At 36.7% G+C, this 21,269-nt stretch overlaps 1 protein-coding gene across 1 annotated transcript in view; it reads left to right on the forward strand.

The window, feature by feature from the left end:
- The window catches only part of LOC100997824 (cytochrome P450 2C9), a 41,260-nt gene extending 24,450 nt beyond the window's left edge, over positions 1 to 16,810 (forward strand). Inside the window, exons 7-9 of the mRNA XM_031652615.1 lie at positions 8,562 to 8,749; positions 13,436 to 13,577; positions 16,264 to 16,810. Of these exons, the coding sequence (XP_031508475.1) occupies positions 8,562 to 8,749; positions 13,436 to 13,577; positions 16,264 to 16,445 (512 nt within the window). The 3' untranslated portion in view covers positions 16,446 to 16,810. The remainder of the gene's footprint in view (positions 1 to 8,561; positions 8,750 to 13,435; positions 13,578 to 16,263) is intronic.
- Positions 16,811 to 21,269: the final 4,459 nt, after the last annotated feature.

Here is a 21,269-nt window from a genome sequence, read left to right on the forward strand (position 1 = left end):
AATTATGGGAGCTAGAATTCAAGATGAGATTTGGGTAGGGACCCAGCCTAACCATATCAGTGTCTATTTACCACATTTTCCTTGTACAATCCAATGTTGATGAGCACATAAGTGGATTCCATTTCTTTGCTATTGTGAAAAGCACTACAGTGAACATAGTGAGGTGTGTGTCTTTTTGAGATAATAAATATTTCTGGGGCATATACTCCCTAGTGGGATTGCTGGGTCAACTGGTAGGCCTATTTTAAGTTCTTTCAGAAATATCCAAACTGGTTTCCACAGTGACTGAACTAGTTTGCATACCCACCAACAGTGTAAAAGTATTTCCACTTCTCTGCAACTTCACCAGCATCTGTTGTTTTTGGACTTTTTAATATTAATAATTGTTATTCTGACTGGTGTGAGATGGTACCTCATTGTGATTTTGATTTGCATTTCTCTGGTGATTAGTGATGTTGAGCATTTTTAAATATATTTGTTGGCTTCTTGTATGTCACATTTTGAGAGGTGCCTGTTCATGTCCTTTGCCCATTTTTAATTGATTTTTTTGTTTAATGCTTGTTGATTTGTTTACATTTTTTATAGATTTTGGATATTAGACATTGAGGTCCTTTAATGTAGGAAGAGTACAGGAGATAGTCAAGAAGACTTTAACAAATTTCTAAAACACAGAGAGCATATAGAGGAATGATAAATCTGTACACAGAGGATAAACCTGTAACCAAATAGTCAGAAGAGAAAAATTTATCAAGGACGAAAAGTTAATCAGTGTCCCTTAAATCCCCCCAACTGGTATTTGGAAGTACCAAGAGTCAAAGATGGTGGAGAATGAGACTGAAAAAGGAGGCTCTCCCTGCCTACATTTCCTCCACAACTCTTTTCATCAGGTAACTAATTTTCTCCCACACGGAAAAGGAGGCTTATTCTCTAGAGAAACTGAGTTTAAGAAGCCCTGTACTCAGGGACACAGGGAAGTTCCAGAAAAGGCATGAGGTGTAGGCTTGAAAGGCAGATTTGGTACGGATCTGCTCCTTGAATTCAAAGACTCTTAGCTCTTTTATTCATCTTGCTTCCTAAAATTCAGAAGCTAGCTTTATCCCACAGAAAGGGAACTGATCTAGAGAAATGACATTTTTCTTTTGCCATCTTAACAGAAAATTATCTTCAATATCCAACAGAGTGAATGAAATGAAAACATATACTGCTAGACCCAGGGTTATGGAATTTCAGGACATGAGAATTAAATGGAAAATCACAAAAACTTTCAGAGCTATACCAGGTTATAGTGAAAGAATTAGGATTCAGAATTCTCAAGAACTATTAATATTATCTTGTATATTAATAGAAATAGGGTGTTTTCAGACTTGCATGTTTGCCAAAAATTTTACCTTCTATTTTCCCTTTCTCAGAAAAATGTTGGAGAATGCACTTCATTCAAATGCCTGAAACCTAGTTAGAGAATGTCCTGAGCTCCAGCAACCAGGAAACCCCACATAGGAGAATGAGAGTGTCAGGGAGGCTGCGTAGCACCAGACCTAGAAAAGAACTACTTCAGGATGGACCTGGTGGATAATTCAGAAGTGAGAGGAGACAGCAAGAACAAGAGCTGTGACAGATTTTATAGGAGTTTCCAATAACTAAAAAAGAGGTTCAAACATCTGCCTGAACATTTGTAAATAATTCTAACTTGGGAAACAGAAAATTACAAATTGAAATAGAGACATGGTTAAGCCCAGGAAAGTACTAAAAATATAATTTAATCATAGCCGTCTTACCAGAGAACCATATTTGTGTAGTCAGAATGATGTAAGCAATGAATACTGATATCATAAAAATTGTCATCTAAATTATTCTGGAAAAAAGCATGTGAAAAAGTGAGTATGTCTATCTGTGGGTATGTTCAAATATGAGGTGAAGATAGAGATTAAAATTCTCATCTCTCATAATAAAAATTATTAAATATAATCTACAAAAGGATAAGTAAGAAATAGAAACAGAGTCTTTATTTAAAAATGTGAATGTATGTTCAGAAGAAGCTGCTAGAATGTTCAAAATGGTGGATTTGGAAAGTGTGCAAATTGCAAACCATTGCAATTTGCGACCCTTGCCACACACAGATACAGAAATACAGTCATATATATGCATAAATCTGAGAGTATAATTTAATGTTTAAGCAACATATGTTATTTTGATATGAAATTAATCCCTGTTTTTTTCAAGACACCAATTTCATGACTAAATTATATGCTTACTTTATGTTTTCAAACATTTTATTATTTTTATTTGTATTATTATATATACTAATGTATAATTTATACACAGATTCATCTTTTATCTTATTTAATTTTTATGGGTACATAGTAGGTATAAATATGTTTGGGGGTACATGAGATGTTTTGATACAGGTATGCAATGTGAAATAAGCATGTCATGGAAAATGCGGTATCTATCCCCTTAAGCATTTATTTTTTGAGTTACAAACAATTCAGTTACACTCTTTAAGTTATTTTAAAGTATACAATTTAATTATTATTGACTATAGTCACCCTGTTGTGCTATCATAGAGTAGGTCTTATTCATCCCCACCTCCCCTCCCACCCCCCACTACACTTTCGAGTCTCTGGTAACCATCCTTCTACACTTTATGTCCATTCGTTCAATTATTTTATTTTTAGATCCCACAAATAAGTGAGAATATGCTATATTTGTCTTTCTGTGCCTGGCTTATTTCACTTAAAGTAATGATCTCCAGTTCCCTTCATGTTGTTGCAAACCACTGAATCTCATTCTTTTTGTGGCTGAATAGAACTACATTGTGTATATGTACTATGTTTTTTTTATCCATTTGTCTGTTGATGGATATTTAGGTTGTTTTGAAGTCTTAGCTATTGTAAACAGTGCTGCAACAAACATAAGAATGCAGATGTCTCTTCAATATACTTATTTCCTTTTATGGGGGGTATATACCCAGCAGTAGGGTTGTTGGATCATATGGTTGCTTTAGTTTTTTGAGGAACATTCAAACAGCTCTCCATAGTGGTCATACTAATTTACATTCCCACCAACATTGTATGAGGGTCCACTTATCTCCACATTCTCACTAGCATTTCTTATTGCCTGTCTTTGGATATCAGCCATTTTCACTGGAGGGAGACGACATCTCGTTGTAATTTTGATTTATATTTCTCTGATGATCGGTGGTGTTGATCACCTTTTTGTATGCCTGTTACCCATTTAAATGTCTTCTTTTGAGAAACATCTATTCAAATCTTTTGCCCACTTTTAGATTGGATTATTAGATTATTTTCTATAGAGTTGAAGATTAAAATTCTCATCTCTCATAATAAAAAATTATTAATACAATCCACAAAAAGATAAGTAAGAAATAGAAACAGAGTCTTTATTTAAAAATGTGAATGTATGTTCAGAAGAAGCTGCCAGAATGTTGAAAATGGTGAATTTGGAAAGTGTGAGAATGAAGAGTATACCATTGCAATTTGCAACCCCTCCCACACATAGATGCACAAATACAGTCACATATATGCATAAATCTGATAGTATAATTAAATGTTTAAGCAACATGTTATTTTGATATGAAATTAATCCCTGTTTTTTTCCAAGACAGTAATTTCATGACTAAATTATATGCTTACTTTATGTTTGCAAACATTTTATTATTTTTATTTGTATTAATTTTCATATATACTAATGTATATGTATATACAGATTTTTCATCTTTTATCTTTTTTAATTTTTATGGGTACATAGTAGTATATATTAATATGTTTGGGGGTACATGAGATGTTTTGATACAGGCGTGCAATGTGAAATAAGCATGCCATGGAGAATGGTGTATCCCCTCAAGCATTTATTCTTTGAGTTACAAACAATTCAATTGCATTCTTTAAGTTATTTTAAAATGTACAATTAAGTTATTATTGACTATAGTCACCCTGTTGTGCTACCATATAGTAGGTCTTATTCATCCCCACCTCCCCTCCCAGCCCCCACTACCCTTTCGAGTCTCTGGTAACCATGCTTCTATACTTTATGTCCATTAGTTCAATTCTTTTGTTTTTAGATCCCACAGATAAGTGAGAACATGCTATGTTTATCTTTCTGTGCCTGGCTTATTTCACTTAACATAATGATCTCCAGTTCCCTTCATGTTGTTGCAAATGAGTGAATCTCATTCTTTTTATGACTGAATAGAACTGCATTGTGTATAGGTACTACATTTTCTTTATACATTTGTCTGTTGATGCATATTAAAGTTGTTTCAAAGTCTTAGCTATTGTGTACAGTGGTGCAACAAACATAAGAGTGCAGATACTTCTTCGATGTACTTATGTCCTTTCTTTTGGGTATATACTCAGCAGTAGGGTTGTTGGATCATATGGTTGCTTTATTTTTAGTTATGTGAGGAATATTCAAACAGCTCTCCGTACTGGTCATACTAATTTACATTCCCACCAACACTATACAAGGGTCCACTTATCTCCACATCCTCACTAGCATTTCTTATTGCCTGTCTTTGGATATCAGACATTTTAACTGGAATGAGATGACATCTCATTGTAGTTTTGATTTATATTTCTCTGATGATCAGTGGTGTTGACCACCTTTTTGTATGCCTCTTACCCATTTATATGTCTTTTTTTTTTTTTTTTTATGTCTTCTTTTGAGAAACACCTATTCAAATCTTTTGCCCACTTTTGGATTGGATTAGCATATTTTTTTTCTATAGAGTTGCTTGAGTTTCTTATATATTCTGGTTATTAATCTCTTGTCAGATGAATAGTTTGCAAACATTTTTCTCCATTCTGTGATTGTCTCTTCCGTTTGTTGATTGTATCTTTGGCTGTGCAGAAGCTTTTTAACTTGATGTGATCCCATTTGTTCATGTTTGCTTTGAATGCCTGTGTTTGTAGGGTATTGCTCAAGAAATTTTTGCCTAGACCAATGTCCTGGAGATTTTTCCTAGTGTTTTCCTATATTAATTTCAGAGTTTGAGGTCTAAGATTTAAGTCTTTAATTGATTTTGAGTTGATTTTTTTATATGGCAAGAGATATGAGTTCAGTTTCATTCTTCTGTGTAGGATATTAAATTTTCCCAGCACGTTTATTCAAGAGACTGTCTTTCCCTCAGTGTACGTTCTTGGCACCTGCGTTAGTCTGTTCTCATGCTTCTAATAAAGCCAACACAAGACTGGGTAATTTATAAAGGAAAGACGTTTAATGGACTCACAGTTCCACATGGCTGGGGAGGCCTCACAATCATGGCGGAAGGTGAATGAGGAGAAAAGTCGCGTCTTACATGGCAGCAGGCAGAGAGCTTTGCAGGGGAGCTTCCATTTATAAAACCATGAGATGTTGTGAGATTCATTCACTACCATGAGAAAAGTATGGAAGAAACCACGCCCATGATTCAATTATCCCCACCTGGCCTCACCCTTGGCTTGTGGGGATTATTACAATTCAAGATGAGATTTGGGCTGGGAACACAGCCAAACCATATCAGCACCTTTGTCAAAAATGAGTTCATTCTAGGTATGTGAAATTGTTTGTGGATTCTCTATTGTGTTCCATTGCTCCATGTGTTTATTTTTATGTCTGTACCATGCTGTTTTAGTTAGCATAACTCTGTAGTATAATTTGAAGTGAGATAATGTGATTCTTCCAATTTTGTTCTCTTTGCTTAGGACAGTTCTGACTATTCTGGGTCTTTTGTGGGTCCATATAAATTTTAGGATTTATTTTTGCTATTTCTTTGAAGAATGCCATTGATATTTTGATAGGGATTTTATTGAAACTGTAGATTGTTTTGATAGTATGGGCACTTTAACAATGTTGATTTTTCCAATCCATGAACATGAAATATTTTTCTATTTGTGTCCTCTTAAATTTCTTTCCTCAGTGTTTTATAGTTTTCATTATAGAGATCTTTCAGTTCTTTGGTTAAATTAATTCCTAAGTATTTAATTTTATGTATGGCTAGTGTAAATGGGATTACTTTTTAAATTTCTTTTTCTTTTTGTTCATTGTTGGCATATAACAACACTACTGATCTTTATATTGATTTTGTATCCTTCAACTTTACTGAATTTGTTCTTCAGTTCTAATAATTATCTTGCGGAAGCTTTAGGTTTTTTCCTAGTATAAGGTTATATCATCTGCACACAAGGATATTTTGACTTCTTCCTTTCCATTTTGGATAGCCTTTATATCTTTCTCTTGTCTGATTGCTCTTGCTAGGTCATCCAGTATTATGATGAATAACAATGGTGACAGTGGGCATCCTTGTCTTGTTTCTGATCTGAGAGGAATGACTTTCCATTTTCCCCATTCAGTATAGTACTAGTTGTGTGTCTCCCATATAGCTTTTTTATGTTGAGGTATGTTTCTTCTATCTCAAGTTATTTTTCATGAATTTGTATGAGGAAAGGATGTTAAATTTTATCAAATCCTTTTAAAGCATCAACTGAAATGATCATATGGTTTTTATCCTTCATTCTTTTGATATGATGTATCACACTGCTTGATTTGCACATGTTGAACCATCCTTGCATCCCAGGGATAAATCCCACTTGGTCATTGTGAATGACCTTTTTATTGTATTGCTGAATTTGGTTTGCTCGCATTTTGTTGAAGATTTTTGCATTAGTGTTCATCAGGTGTATTGGCCTGTAGTTTTGTTTTCTTGATGTGTCTTAGTCTGATTTTGGTATCAGGGTAATACTGGCCTCATGGAATGAGTTTGGAAGTGTTCTATTTGCCTTTATTTTTTGGAATAGTTTGAGTAGGATTGGTATTAGTTCTTTAAATGTTTGGTAAAAATCAGCAGTAAAGCTAGCCAGTCTTGGGATTTTCTTTACTGGGATACTTTTTATTTTTTGTTTGATCTTGGTACTGGTCATTGCATGTTTAGGTTTTGGATTTCTTCCTGGTTCAATCTCGATGGGTCATATTTGTCTAGGGATTTGTCCATTTCTTGTAGATTTTCCAATTTATTGGCATATAGTTGCTGATAGTAACCACTAATAATTCTTTGAATTTCTGCAGAATCAGTTGTAATGCCTACTTTTTAATTTGTTTCTATTTATTTGAATCTTTTTTTTTTTTCCTTATTCTGGCTAAAGGTTTGTCAATTTTGTTTAACTTATCAAAAAAGCAACTTTTTGTTTCATTGATCTTTTGTTTTGTTTTCTTCATTTAAATTTTACTTCTGCTCTGATCTTTATTATTCCTTTTCTTCTACTAACTTTGGGTTTAATTTACTTTTGCTTTTCTAGTTCTTTAGGATGCATCATTAGATTGTTTACTTGTCAATTTTTCTCCATTTTTGATATAAGCTCTTGTAGCTATAAACTTCCCTCTTAGTAGTGGTCTTGCTGTAGCCCCTAGGTTTTGGTATGTTGTGTTTCCATTATCATTTGTTTCAAGAAAATTTTCAATTTCCTTTTTAATCTCTTCATGGGCCCACTGTTCATTTATGAGCATATTTTTAAATTTCCATTTATTTGTGTAGTTTCCAAATTTCCTCTTGTTATTGATTGCTGGTTTTATTACATTGTGGTCAGAGAAGATGCTTGATATTATTTCAGTTTCTTTGAATATTTTAAGATATGTTTTGTGACCTAACATATGGTCAATTCTTGATAACAATCCATGTGCTGTGGAAAAGAATGTGTATTCTGTAGCAGTTGGATAAAATATTCTGCAAATATCTATTAGATCCATTTGGTCTATAGTGCAGATGAAGTTCAATGTTTTCTTGTTGATTTTCTCTCTGGATGCCCTGTCCAATGCTGAAAGTGGGATTTTGAAGTCTCCAGCTATTATTGTATTGTGGTCTATCTCTCTCTAGTTCTAATTATAGTTCTTTTATATATCTGGGTGCTCCATTGTTGGTTGCATATATATATAAAATTGTTCCATCTTCTTGCCGAGGTGACCGCTTTATTACCAATAGTGATCTTTTTCTCTTCTTATAGTTTTTGTTTTGAAATCTGCTTTGTCTGTTTTAAATATAGTAACTCCTGCTCTTTTGTTCATTTCCATTGGCAGGTACTGTCTCATTCTATTCCTTTATTTTCAGCCTATGTGTGTCTTTATAAGTGAAGTGTGTTTCTTTTAGGTGACAAGTTAATAGGTCTTGTTTTTCCATCCAGTCAGTATGTCTTTTGATTGGAGATTTTAGTCCATTTACATTCAGTGTTATTATTGACAAGTAAGGACTTACCCCTGCCCTTTTGTTATTTGTTTTCTGGTTGTTTTGTGGACATCTCTTCCTTCTTTCATTTCTTCCTGCCTTCCTTTATTGAAGATAATTTTCTCTGCTTACATGTGTACAGATTTTTCTTAATGCCTACTTTATAGCAGTTACACATTTGTGCATCTGTAACAGTCCTCTCTTTAAGGTTGCATATACTTCCATCACTATAATTTAAATTTATAATGAGGTTTGGATACCTTCATCATGATTCATGTACCCCTGAATTGCTACAACAAATGTGCCATTTTTTCTCCTTTTCCATCAGTTTTTACTTGTGTCTTGTCAGCTAAAGTCCAGGAAGAGATTGAACGTGTGATTGGCAGAAACCGGAGCCCCTGCATGCAGGACAGGAGCCACATGCCCTACACAGATGCTGTGGTGCATGAGGTCCAGAGATACATTGACCTCCTCCCCACCAGCCTGCCCCATGCAGTGACCTGTGATGTTAAATTCAGAAACTATCTCATTCCCAAGGTAAGTTTGTTTCTCCTACACTGCAACTTCATGTTTTTGAAGTCCCCAAATTCATAGTATCATTCTTATCCTCTACCATCACCGGGTGAGAGAAGTGCATAACTCATATGTATGGCAGTTTAATGGGACTTTCTGTTGTTTCCAGTTTGGGGCTACAGAGTTTTGTAACAGGTCCTTGTGTCTGGCAGTGTGTGTTTTCCAGATTTATTATCTTTCTTCAAGATTGGTTTGGCTACTCTTAGGTGCTTATATTTCCAAATACATTTTAAAGGTATTAGTTTGTCAATTTCCCAAAACATTGGGCTGGAATTTCTGTCAGGGTGACATTAAATTTGTAAGTCAGTTTGGAAAGAACTGAATCTTGACACGTTGAGTCTTTCTATTCCTCAATATAATTATGCTTCCAATTTATTTGGAGTTTCTTTTATTTTCCCAGGAATGTTGTGATTTTGTTGTCATGGCTTTCAAGTCTTTGGTTTTCCCTAGATAATTAATATTTTTGTTGTGGAACATAATTAGTTTTTATCATTCTGATGATGTTAATCTGTCAACTTTGCTAATTTTACTAATCACTGTTCATAATTTATTTCTGGATTCATTGTAATTTCTGTGTACATTATATGTATCTGGATTAATATTGTTTTATTTCTTATGTTCCATTTCTCATGGGCTTAATGCCTCTTTATTGCATTCATTATTGCATTGGCTAGAATTTCTAGGAGAGCATTGAATAGAATTGGTGTCAGTGTGGATCCTTGTTTCTCCTTTCTAATCTGCAGGAAGCAGTGGAAATTTTCCATTTCAATATCGAGAATGATGCTTGAAGTAGATTTTGGTATTTTTTTTTTATAAGATTAGAGAAGTTTGCTGTCATATATATATGTCACCATTGTGTATAAAATCTTATCAATCAATTCTGGGCATCTATTTATACAATTGTGTGTTAGTCCATTTCCATTGCTATAAAGGAATATCTTTGGCTGGGTAATTTATTTAAAAAGAGTTTTATTTTGGCTCATGGTTCTGCAGGCTGTACAAGAGGCATAATGGGAGCAGGCATCTCCTCCTAGTGAGGACTTCAGGTAGCTTTCAATCATGGAAGAAGGTGAAGGGGAAGCAAGCGTGTCAAATGGCAAGAGAGGGTGTAAGGGAAAAAGGGGTAGAAGTGACTTTAAACAACCAGCTTGTGTGTGAACTAACAGAATATGGACTCACTTATTATCATGGGAAGTGCTTTAAGCCACTTATGAAGAATTCATCCCCATGTCCTAAATACCTCCCACCAGACTCCACCTCCAACATTGGGAATCACATTTCAACATGAGATTTGGAGGGGACAAATATCCACACAACATCAGATTATATGTATTGGGCTTACATTCCTCACTAAATAGAAATAAGTATGCACATAAAGATGAACTGACCTTCTTCATATTGTTTAGGACTTCAGTGTTTACATTCACAAGAGATTTAGTTTATAATTTTCTTTCCCAGAATTTTCAAGATTTTTGATATTAAGATTATACCAGCCTTATAAAACTAGGCGAGAAAAGTTTCCTAATGCGAGTCTGTTTTTATTGCCATTCCCTCTCCCCACTTTTCTTCTTGTGATAACTTAGTTGTATCTTTGAAATGCCTGATAAATTTTGGTTAAATACCAGATGTTATATATAAGAAATTGCAGAATTGCAAAGGAAGTTTATATTCTTTAAAGAAATATTCATTCCTCTCCCATAGGCAGTCATAATGACATAACACCTGTTGTCATGATTCAGAATTGGACGTAATGCAAAGACAGCCAAAAATTGAGTGTCAGTGTTAGCTTAGCTCTCTGAGTTTCTCCTACCTCTGGAACCTTGAGACCAATTTTTGTCTCAGTGGTTTTACAATGCGTTCTATCACATGGTTTCTGTATTTATCCAGACACTCCAGTTGCCATCTCAAACCTACTTTTTCCAATTAAAACCAATACATATTATTAGTGAAATAAAAAATAATATAACTGAAACTTGTATTTTCAAGGGGAAAAAGCAATGAGATTGGTAAGGTTGCAATTACTAATGTCATCTTTTGAAGAAGACAGAATTGATAATTTACTGAGAGATTATGCAGCTTACCTTAATGGTCACTGATTTAGTACAAGAAAAAAGACTTCAATGCACTCTGTTTTCACAAACACAGGAGGTAACCAGAGAAGATTTTTGTTTCTCAAAATTAGGGTCTGAGGGTAATAGTAATGAAACTTACTTCTTCTCCTATAACTAATTAAATGAGAAATATACTGAAGAATCAGGCAGGAGCTGCCAGTCTCCCCAGTTCACTGCATCAGCTTTGGTGACCTGCTGGAGGGGAAATGCTGCATTTGATGAGGTTCTTCATTCACTCCCATGCAGGGCAACTCATGCTGTGTCTGGTGTCTTTTGAGCCCTGAGAAGCCAGAGCCCAAGGGAATCACCCATTGAATCCCTTCTTCATGGAATAGCCCAGTACAGAAAAATGCAGCACTGTGTGGCCAATTCTACCCTCTTTACAAATCAGATATATATATTCTTCTGTCACAGGCTGGATCCATTTATCTAGCTGGAGATAATAGTCTGAGATAGGAGTTGGCAAACTGTTTCTGTAATGGGCCAGATAGTAAATATTTTAGACTTTTCCGGCCATGTGGTTTCTGTTGCAATTTTTGACATCTCTTATTGTAGCATGAAAGCAGTCATAAACAATCTGCAAATGAATGAGGATTGATATGTTCCAATTTTTATAGAAACAAATGTAAATTTCCCATAAAATGTTTGTTTCAAAAATATTATTTCTTATTTGCATTTGTTCAATGTGAATACTTTTAGCTCACATACTATACAAAAACAGGTGGCAGGATGGACTTGTGCAGGGAGTATTTTTTATTGATGCCTAATATAAGACATTCCTGTCCAGTAGAATTTTCTGCAAAGATGTGCGATTGATTTGTGCTTTTGTGTCCTATTTAAAAAATATTTGTCAGCACAAGACTCCAAAGACTGGCTTTTAACTTTCCCAGAATTTTTTTGTTTTAGCTCTTATATTTAGATCAATGACATATTTCAAATTAATTTTTATTCATAATATGAAGTAATAGTGGTCATGCTTCAATGTCTATAAATTTCTACTTATTTGAGTAACATTTGTAGAAATAAATCTGCTTTGGCATCTTAATAACATTTTAATATAGTACTTGTTTAGAAATATTCAAGGGAATATTTTTGAAAAACCAAATTATAGACTATTTATATAAAAATTTAGGGGGTAGAATTTTTCCTCACCTTTGCATTATAACATTTTTTTAAATAAATAACATTACACACACATATGTGTATGTACATATGGCAGTGTGTATATATATCTACTTTGATATCTGTCCATCCATCTATTTATGCCTCAATACTTGAGTATGTATAGCACAATAACAATGGTTTTCTCCTACATAATAATAATAGCATTCATACTGTGGAGTTATTAATACAATAATATTATTTACTATACAGCTTATATTTAAAATTTCCCAATTTTTAAAGAATATTTTAATCACTTTTTTCTTTCAATTCACTCTCCAGTCAAGAACTAGGCACATAATTTCGGTATCCTGATATTTTCATCTCCTGTAATCAAGAAGAGTCCATTTCCTCTGTTTCCTTTCAGTATGTTGATCTCTGTGAAGAGCTGAAGTCATTAGTCATTTAAATTTTCCTGGGGCTTGTTTTGTATGATTGTTTTCTAGATATTATATTCCAGTTATGACTTTGGCAAGAAAACTACATAGTACTTTGAATATCCACTGAATCACAGTGGTGAGGCAGAGGCACATAATGTCACATATGCCATTATTGGGTTATGCTAAGATTCTCACCTAGTAAGTTGGAATCTGCCAGATCTCTCCATTGAAGGGGTTCTGTTTTTTATGTGTAAATGATGAAAATCTATGGCATGGTACTGTAAGACTGAACACCCTGCTTCCCAAATTACACAACCAAAGGTTTTATCTTTCATTAATGATCCTCACCTGACCTGATGATCTTGACCTGAATGGTTACAAATAGGTGATTTTTCTAATTTCATTATTCCTTCTGTATTTTTAAGCTAGGATAAATCTGTAATGAATATCTCTCCCATATCTTTAAATGAAGACAAACAAACTGCATGACAATGACAAGAGCTCAATAGTTTTATCCTTGCCACTACACTTGTTACCATCCCAGAAGATGTCATTTGAAACTTAATCATGTGTTTATTCACAAATGCCCTGTGAACAGATACTATGGCCATTTCCCATGTCAACAGAGACTTCAACTTTAAGTCATAATCTACACATAAGGTTGGTGAAAACTGAAATGATGGAATAGGGCAGCAAGTGTGGACAGCCACTAGTGTCCAAGCTTGATGAAAAGGAGGACAGATTCAGAAGGTTGCACCCAAATATCCAAGTACTCTGGATTCGAATATGATTGCAGGACACTTTAGCAAGATTATTGTCACTGGCCTTAAGCTCATGCCTCTTATTACTTGGTCTATCCATCTGGAAATGGTACTGCTCTTCTTTGGAATGGGATTTCCTCATCTGCACATCAAAAGATTTAACTACATGATTACCACTCTGTCTTCAACCTTCATGACTTCCTTACATCTCAGTTCATCTATGTCTCTTGTTTCTAGGGCACAACCATATTAATTTCCCTGACTTCTGTGCTACGTGACAACAAAGAATTTCCCAACCCAGAGATGTTTGACCCTCGTCACTTTCTGGATGAAGGTGGCAATTTTAAGAAAAGTAACTACTTCATGCCTTTCTCAGCAGGTAATATAAATGTATTTCCAATGTGTTTCAGGGTATAAGACAACTTTTTTGATCAGCTGGAACTTACATGTACCTCCTCTGCAGTGGTACAATTACTCTTTGTACATGATCAAGAGCACTGTTCTGAATGTCTGTGTGCTCCCTGCTCATGATACATCCTAATTATTGGGCCAGATTAGTGGGCTTTGGGGAGTTAATCCAATTCTTCCAAATTGAGAAAGCTGAAGTATAGGTTGGTTGAATTCTGCCTCTAGATACACCACTGAGGTACCCAAGAACTCCTCCAAGAAGATAAAACTAATTACATTTTCCTCCCTAGCCATGAGGAAGTTATTTCACTCCAGAACTTCACTGAGTGTTTTTCACATGGTGTCCCTCACCCCCTAGGCTGGGCTTGTAGGATAAAATTATCCTCAGACACTGAAGAGGGTTTTAAAAGGCTCACTTCTGAGTTTGGAAAGCACAGCAAACAGATCATTTTAATTCGATAGGACTGAGGCTGTGATACAGGAAAGGATAAGCTGTTGGGAGTTGGGAGGTAGATGGAGACGCTGTCTGCTTCTTGTTCTCTTATACCCCAAAGTGAGGCATAAGTAACATTTTAATAGCAGTAAAGACATTTGAGTTACCTCAAAGGAGGCAGAGAGGATGAAAAGAAGAGAACGCAGGGCTATTAAAGGAGATAATGAGCCACAGGAGCAGGACATTGGCTCTAAATAAAGGATATTAGAACCTTTGCCAAATAACCATGGATGGGATGAGGGGGACAGTGGGAATGTAGCAGGATACTCTGCAGTGATGCAGAGCACCACGCTTTTCCCCTAGTCATGGCCATGTATCTTGGATGTTGGATCTCCACACCCGAAATGTGTGTGCTGAGCATCTGGTGATAGAATCTCCTTCATTTATTCTGTGACCTTTGATGTCTGCTTTATATCTGGCACTGTAGATACCAAGACAACAATAAAAGAAACCTTCCTTCAAGCATTCACCTTTAGCACATGTATTAGTCCATTCTTATATTGCTATAAAGAACTACCTGAGACTGGGTAATTGATGAAGAAAAGAGGTTTAATTCACTCACGGTGCCACAGGCTGTACAGGAAGCATGGCTGGGAGACCTCAGGAAACTTGCAATCATGGTGGGAGGCAGAGCAGAAGCAAGCACATCTTTCCATGGCCGAGCAGGAGAGAGAGAGCAAAGAGGAAAGGCTACATGCCTCTAAAAAAAACAGATCTCATGAGAACTCACTCATTATCATGAGAACAGCAAGGGGGAAATTATCCTCCATGATTCTATCACCTCTCACCAGGTATCTCCCCCAACATTGGGAATTAGAATTTGACATGAGATTTGGGTAAGGACACAGAGCCTAACCATATCACACATAAATAAATAAATAAATAAATAAGTGATTATTATTCTAGATGACCCATGCTGTCTGTTTCTTCTGCCGTAACAAAATATCCAAGACTAGGTAATTGATAAATAATGGAAATTTATTTCTCACAGCTCTGAAGGCTGGGAGTTCCAAAATCGAGGTGTCAGCAAGTTCAGTGCCTGGTGAGGGCCTGTTCCTTATAGACAATGCCCCCTCTGTATCCTTATATGGCAGAAGGGCAAAAAAGGCAAAAGGGGAGAAATGGCTCCCTTGTATCTCTTGATGTTATTATTTTAGCAAGGACAGAGCCCTCCAGACTTATTCACTTCCTACAAGGCCTCATCTCTTTAGTAATATTGCATTGGGGATTATGTTTCAACATACAAAATTGGGAGAAGCCATATTCAGATCATAGCACATTTTTCAATGGAAGCATAAATATAATGTTGAGGAAATCCAGAGAAAGCAACATTTTCTTGCTCAAGGAGATGAGAAAGCGGGTATAAAAGGAGATAAAATTTGACCTATGTCCTGACTGTAGTAATAGAAAAGTTCATCTTGGCCAAAAGGAGCAGCGTGATATAAAACTTGAAACCTCATAGTGTGCTAGAGGCTGATGACGAGTGGCTATGCCTAGAGTTGAGAGTAGGGAATGTGAAGAGTGTAAGGAGTGATATGAATCATCAGACTGGAAACAGAATGTGAGGGTCCAGGTCAATCCATTGGGACTTTATTCTATAGGACAGACAGGGAAGTCATTGAAAGTTTTAAAGTGAGAAGGTGACATGTTTAGACATGTGCTCCTGAAAGTACCTAGGGGAAACAAAAAATCTTTGACTGCGTATCGAGCCAGAAACACAAAGGGAAATACAGTATGTTAGCCTCCTCCTCTAAGTCCTTCTCAGTACAACCCACTTGACAAGGAACGTATGTTACTAAAGAAAGATTGATGAAGACATTTAAAGTCTTTAGAAAGATTTTAATAAAGTGATTGGCATGTAGCTGGTACTCAATAAATATTTGTTGAATACAGGGTGCCTGTGAAGATTTGGTATTAGGGGAAGAGTAAGTATGTCCATTCATTTTTTCAGTTGCCTATCCATCCATCCATTCATCCCTTTATCCATCCACCCATCCATCCATTCATTCATGCATGCACCCATCCACCCATCTATCTCCTCATCCTTCCTGTGATTCACTGAAGAGTTATTGCATATTCTGTTTGTGCCAGTTATAAAGACAGTGTTTGTCACAGTCACAGTTACACATGAGGAGTAACTGCTCTCTGTGTTTCCTATTTTCAGGAAAACGGATTTGTGTGGGAGAAGGCCTAGCCCGCATGGAGCTGTTTTTATTCCTGACCTCCATTTTACAGAACTTTAATCTGAAATCTCTGGTTGACCTAAAGGACCTTGACACCACTCCAGTTTTCAATGGATTTGTCTCTGTGCCACCCGTCTACCAGCTGTGCTTCGTTCCTGTGTGAAGAAGAGCAGATGGTCTGGTTGCTGCTGTGCTGTCCCTGCAGCTCTCTTTCCTCTGGGGCCTTATCCACCTTTCACTATCTGCGATACCTTTTCTGGCCTGTCATCTCACATTTTCCTTTCCCTCAAGATCTAGTGAACATTCAGCTTCCATTAAGGAGAGTTTCCTATGTTTCACTGTGCAAATGTATCTACTATTCTCCATACTCTCTAACAGTTGCATTGACTGTCACATAATGCTGATACTTATCTAATGTTGAGGTATTAATATGTTATCAGTGTTAAATAGAGAAAGATGATTTGTGTATTATAATTCAAAGGCATTTCTTCTTTGCATGTTCTAAATAAAAACATTATTATTTGCTGAGTCAGTTTATTAGACCTTCCTTCTTTTATGCATAATGTAGGTGAGTAATTAAACAAAATAGAGTTCCACGAGGCCATGCTGGTTCTCAAAATGATGAGGACAGAAAGGACAAAGGGGAAGAGGGTCCGCAAGCTACTTTGGCTGAGTGTTAGAGTTACTTGAGGATTGGATTTGAAAGTGAGAAACTGTGTCCAGGAGCAGTTCCAACCTGTAGGGAAATATTCAGAGGATTAGCCAAAGGGAGAAATGGATATTAAATGTTAGAATTCTTATATCCACATTGGTATTCCTTTTTGTTTGTTTGTTTGTTTGTTTTGAGACAAAGTCTTGCTCTGTCACTCAGGCTGGAGTGCAGTGGTACAATATCGGCTCTCTGCAACCTCTGCCTCCCAGGTTCAAGTGATTCTCCTGCCTCAGTCTTCTGAGTAGCAGGGATTATAGGTGCATGCCACCGCGCCTGGCTAAATTTTTTATTTTTAGTACAGACAGGTTTTCACCGTGTTAGCCAGGATGGTCTTGAACTCCTGACCTTGTGATCTGCCTGCCTCGGCCTCCCAAAGTGCTGAGATTACAAGTGTGAGCTACTGTGCCTGGTCTGGTGTTAAAGTGTCATTACTTTATCTCTAAATAAAGAATCAGAGTACTTTTATTACTTCATGTTTCCAACTTAGAACAATGTAAAGAAGCATAAATATATGCTTTCATATTGCTGCTCATGTGCTCTGTCATGCTTCTCTCTTCAAACATGAACAAATTTCTTTTTTTCTTTTTTTTTTTTTTTTTGAGATGGTGTCTCACTTTTGTTGCCCAGGCTAGAGTACAATGGTGTGATCTTGGCTCACTGCAATCTCCACCTTCAGAGTTCAAGTGATTTTCCTGCTTCAGCCTCCCAAGTAGCTGGGATTACAGGTGCCCACCACCACACCAGGCTAATTTTTGTATTTTTAGTAGAGACAGGGTTTCACCATGTTGGCCAGACTGCTCTTGAACTCCTGACCTCAAGTGATCCACTCACCTCGGCCTTGCAAAGTGCTGGGATTATAGGCATGAGCCACTACGTTTGGCTGTAGAAAATTTCTAAGAAGAATTATCAGGATTTTATCTTTCTCAATTTCTCCTATATTATTTTACTTTTAACGTAAGTGGGATGATAATTTTATGCGATGGCCCTAATATAATTAGTCTCATGTCATCTCCAAAGCATAGACAACTAAGTATCTTATGTTAAATTATATTCACCACTCTTCCTGTCTTCTACTTGAAATTTAAGAAATAAGAAGTAGCATAACTCATTATGCTTCTTACAGCTCATCTCCCAGAAGAAGTTACTTATACTTTGGAACATGTTTTAAAGACAATATGTGGGTGCATGTGTACATGTACATCTATATATGTATGTGTACTTTATGTGTATTCACCCATTTTATATATTATATATAACATGCACATACACATATAGGGTTAAATGTTTATTTACAATATTGGGCTCATATCACACATCTTGTATTAAAACTTACTATTTTCCTATCAAGTAACATGCCAGCAAAACCTCTAAGGTGATTGGAAACATAGGCAAATGATTCAGAGAGATAATAGAAGAGAAAGTGGATATGAGTATTACATTAATGGGAAGAACCAAATGGAAATTACACATTATACTTTTTAAACCTTCTTCAGTGGGAAATGAAAATATATTAACGTAGTGTTAGTAGAGGTGTTGGCAAACACCCCTAGGTGAGATACATCAAGGAGTTGTTAAGTCTGTTTTCTTCTGGAGACTGTAGTGAATAATCTGTTTTCCTGCCTATTTTAGCTCCTAATGGCTGCCTGCATTCCTTGGCTCATGAACTCTTCCTTCTTTCACTCCAAACACTTGCTTCTGTTGTCAAAGCTCCTATTCCTGCTACTGACTCTTATCCTCACGTCTCCCTTACGTTAGAAATGCAAAATGTTTTTTCCCCGGTACCGCAAATAAATAGCACTCAAACATAAATTTAATTTTCTCAGCAAGGCAGTTTTTACTTTCTGCAGAAAGAGTGCTCTTGCAGATGGAACAAGGGTGAGAGCACACGTGGACAAGGAGGGGAAGAGGTTCTTATTCCTGATGGAGATAGCCTCTACTGCTGTGTCATTCCCCTGTTTTCTAGGGTTGGACTGCATAGTCTAAACTAATTTCGACTGGTTATTTTAAAAAGGAGCAGGACTATGAGCCAGAGTGGTGAGGCACGTAGTTTGGCAGGAAGCACAGTTACAGAACTAGTGGCTCAGGGTGAGTCAGGATGGAGCAGGTGACCGGGGTGACTCATTTCAAAGCAGGTGACCAGGGGAACAGATGTGAACTACTGATTAGGACTGGAGGGAAAGTTGTTTACTGAAATTAGAAGCAACGGGGTGAAGGGAACCAGGAAGTTAAACTTTAAAATAGAGAATCAATAAGAGAGCTGAACATACTGACATACTGATTCTTTGAAGAGAAACGGGGTTCACTATATTTAACAATTCTTCATCTTGAATTTTTCCAATTCTTTCTCTTCAAACTTCCTTAACATGTCTTGGCTTAGCTGTTTGGCATGATTCTCTAACAGAAAAAGCTTCTCTGAATAAGGTGGAGGAGAATTAAGGGACATTTTAGTAAGTACTGCCTGTATGAGTCTGTGCATCAGCCCACAGATGCGTGGTATGACACAACACCCAATAAGGATGAATACTCCTACTACAACCATGAGAGAAGTGAGAACTGAGGCTATGATTTTTTTTCCGTTTACTGAATGATTTTTCTAACCACCTTTTAAAGGGGTCATTTACCCCTGAGTTTTTGGCTAACTCACTGGACAGAGCAGTTAGACCTTGCAATGCATTTGTTATACTTCCATCAGGGGCAGTATTATTTGGGATGAAAGTACAACATTGAGTTTTAATCATGAGGCAAACTCTTCCTCTTTCTGCTGATATAATGTCTAAGGCTATTCTATTTTCCCAAGCCATCTGGCTAGTAGCCCCTAATTTCTCTGCTATTTCTTTAACAGCATCTCTAGTGTAGTTAATAAACCACTGTTGATCATAATAGATGTAATTTATCCAGTCTACATTTTTATTAATCTTCACCCACCAGAATATTGACTGAAATCCTGAAGTTATTTGATCGTGGGTTTTAAATTCATCTGGCACTCCTCGTTGAGCTCTAATAGCATTTATATAAACATGGGGGTCAAAGGACCCATATAGGGTACTTCTTCCTTTACAATTTTCTCTTGTTTTTGTAATTGTGTTGACGGAATGCTAGAGTCAAAGGGATGGCAAATTGGACTAGAGCACAAGAGCTGCTCTAATTACTTGGCAGAGTACCCAGCAATAGTCCCCCATAATACCACCACACTTATGCTCAGGGATGAACAAGGACAGACTGATTGGTAAGCTCTTGAAGAGGCTTGGTTTCACTACACCCTGTTAAATCTTCAAGGAATGCTAACTTTTCCCCCTGCCGTGAAAGGCATGAGGTGAAGTTAATATCAGGGGCTGGAGGCCAGATGGCCCTTGAGGGCTGACCCACAGGGCTCTTAACCTCAGGGTAAAGCAGTAAAAGAGTCTCGCATGACCCATCACCCCAGGTTGTGGGGTTCTGGAAGAGAGCTACTATACAGCTCATGCCCGGTCCCTGAGAGGACCACCCAAGTAGAAAGGGAACATCTGGGTGTCTGGCCTGCCTATCGCACAAGCGTTTCAGTCACTTTTGTTTAGTGTGCAAACAGAATATTTTATCCATTCCAGCCAAGCATTTGCATCCTGATACCCTGTTTCTATTGCTACAGTTTGTTTTAAATAGTTAACCTCTACAACAACTACTTTGGTTTTATCATCGGGTATATAACAAGAGAAGGTTTGGTTAGGGGAGAACGTAGGAGAGGGAAAAAAGGGTGCAGGAAGTGAGGAGGCAATGAAGCACATTTCAAAGGATCCTGAGACTTCTGCTCCTATACCATAGAAATGGCTTAATGAAGGGAAGAACTCCAGGGAGCAGAGACGGTAATCTGTACTGGATTACATTGGTTTAGTTGACAGTGGGGAGGGATAACTCCTTTAGTAAAATGAATATATGGTTTTAAGAAATTGCAAGTACTGGTTGGGGTGGTCCATCCTTGCTCTTTAGTATTTTATAGAGCATTGAACCAACTTTGGCAGAGAAGCTCTGATCTAGGAGGACAAGATTTCCAGTTAATACTGGAATCTTCATCAAACTCTTCTCAAACTAACTTATCCCTGTTAACAGATTTTTAGTCTGAGGAGAGCTAGGAAGGATAAAGATACTTTTCTGAAGTGGAGAGTTGCCTCTAACTTGGCAAGTCTCCACAGGGTGTAACAAGGCAATCATCAAAAGTAATAGTTTGAAGGGGGCGGAGCAAGATGGCCGAATAGGAACAGCTCCAGTCTCCAACTCCCAGCGCAAGCGACACAGAAGACC

This window comes from Papio anubis, chromosome 11, assembly GCF_008728515.1.
Source record: "Papio anubis isolate 15944 chromosome 11, Panubis1.0, whole genome shotgun sequence".
NCBI lineage: Eukaryota > Metazoa > Chordata > Mammalia > Primates > Cercopithecidae > Papio > Papio anubis.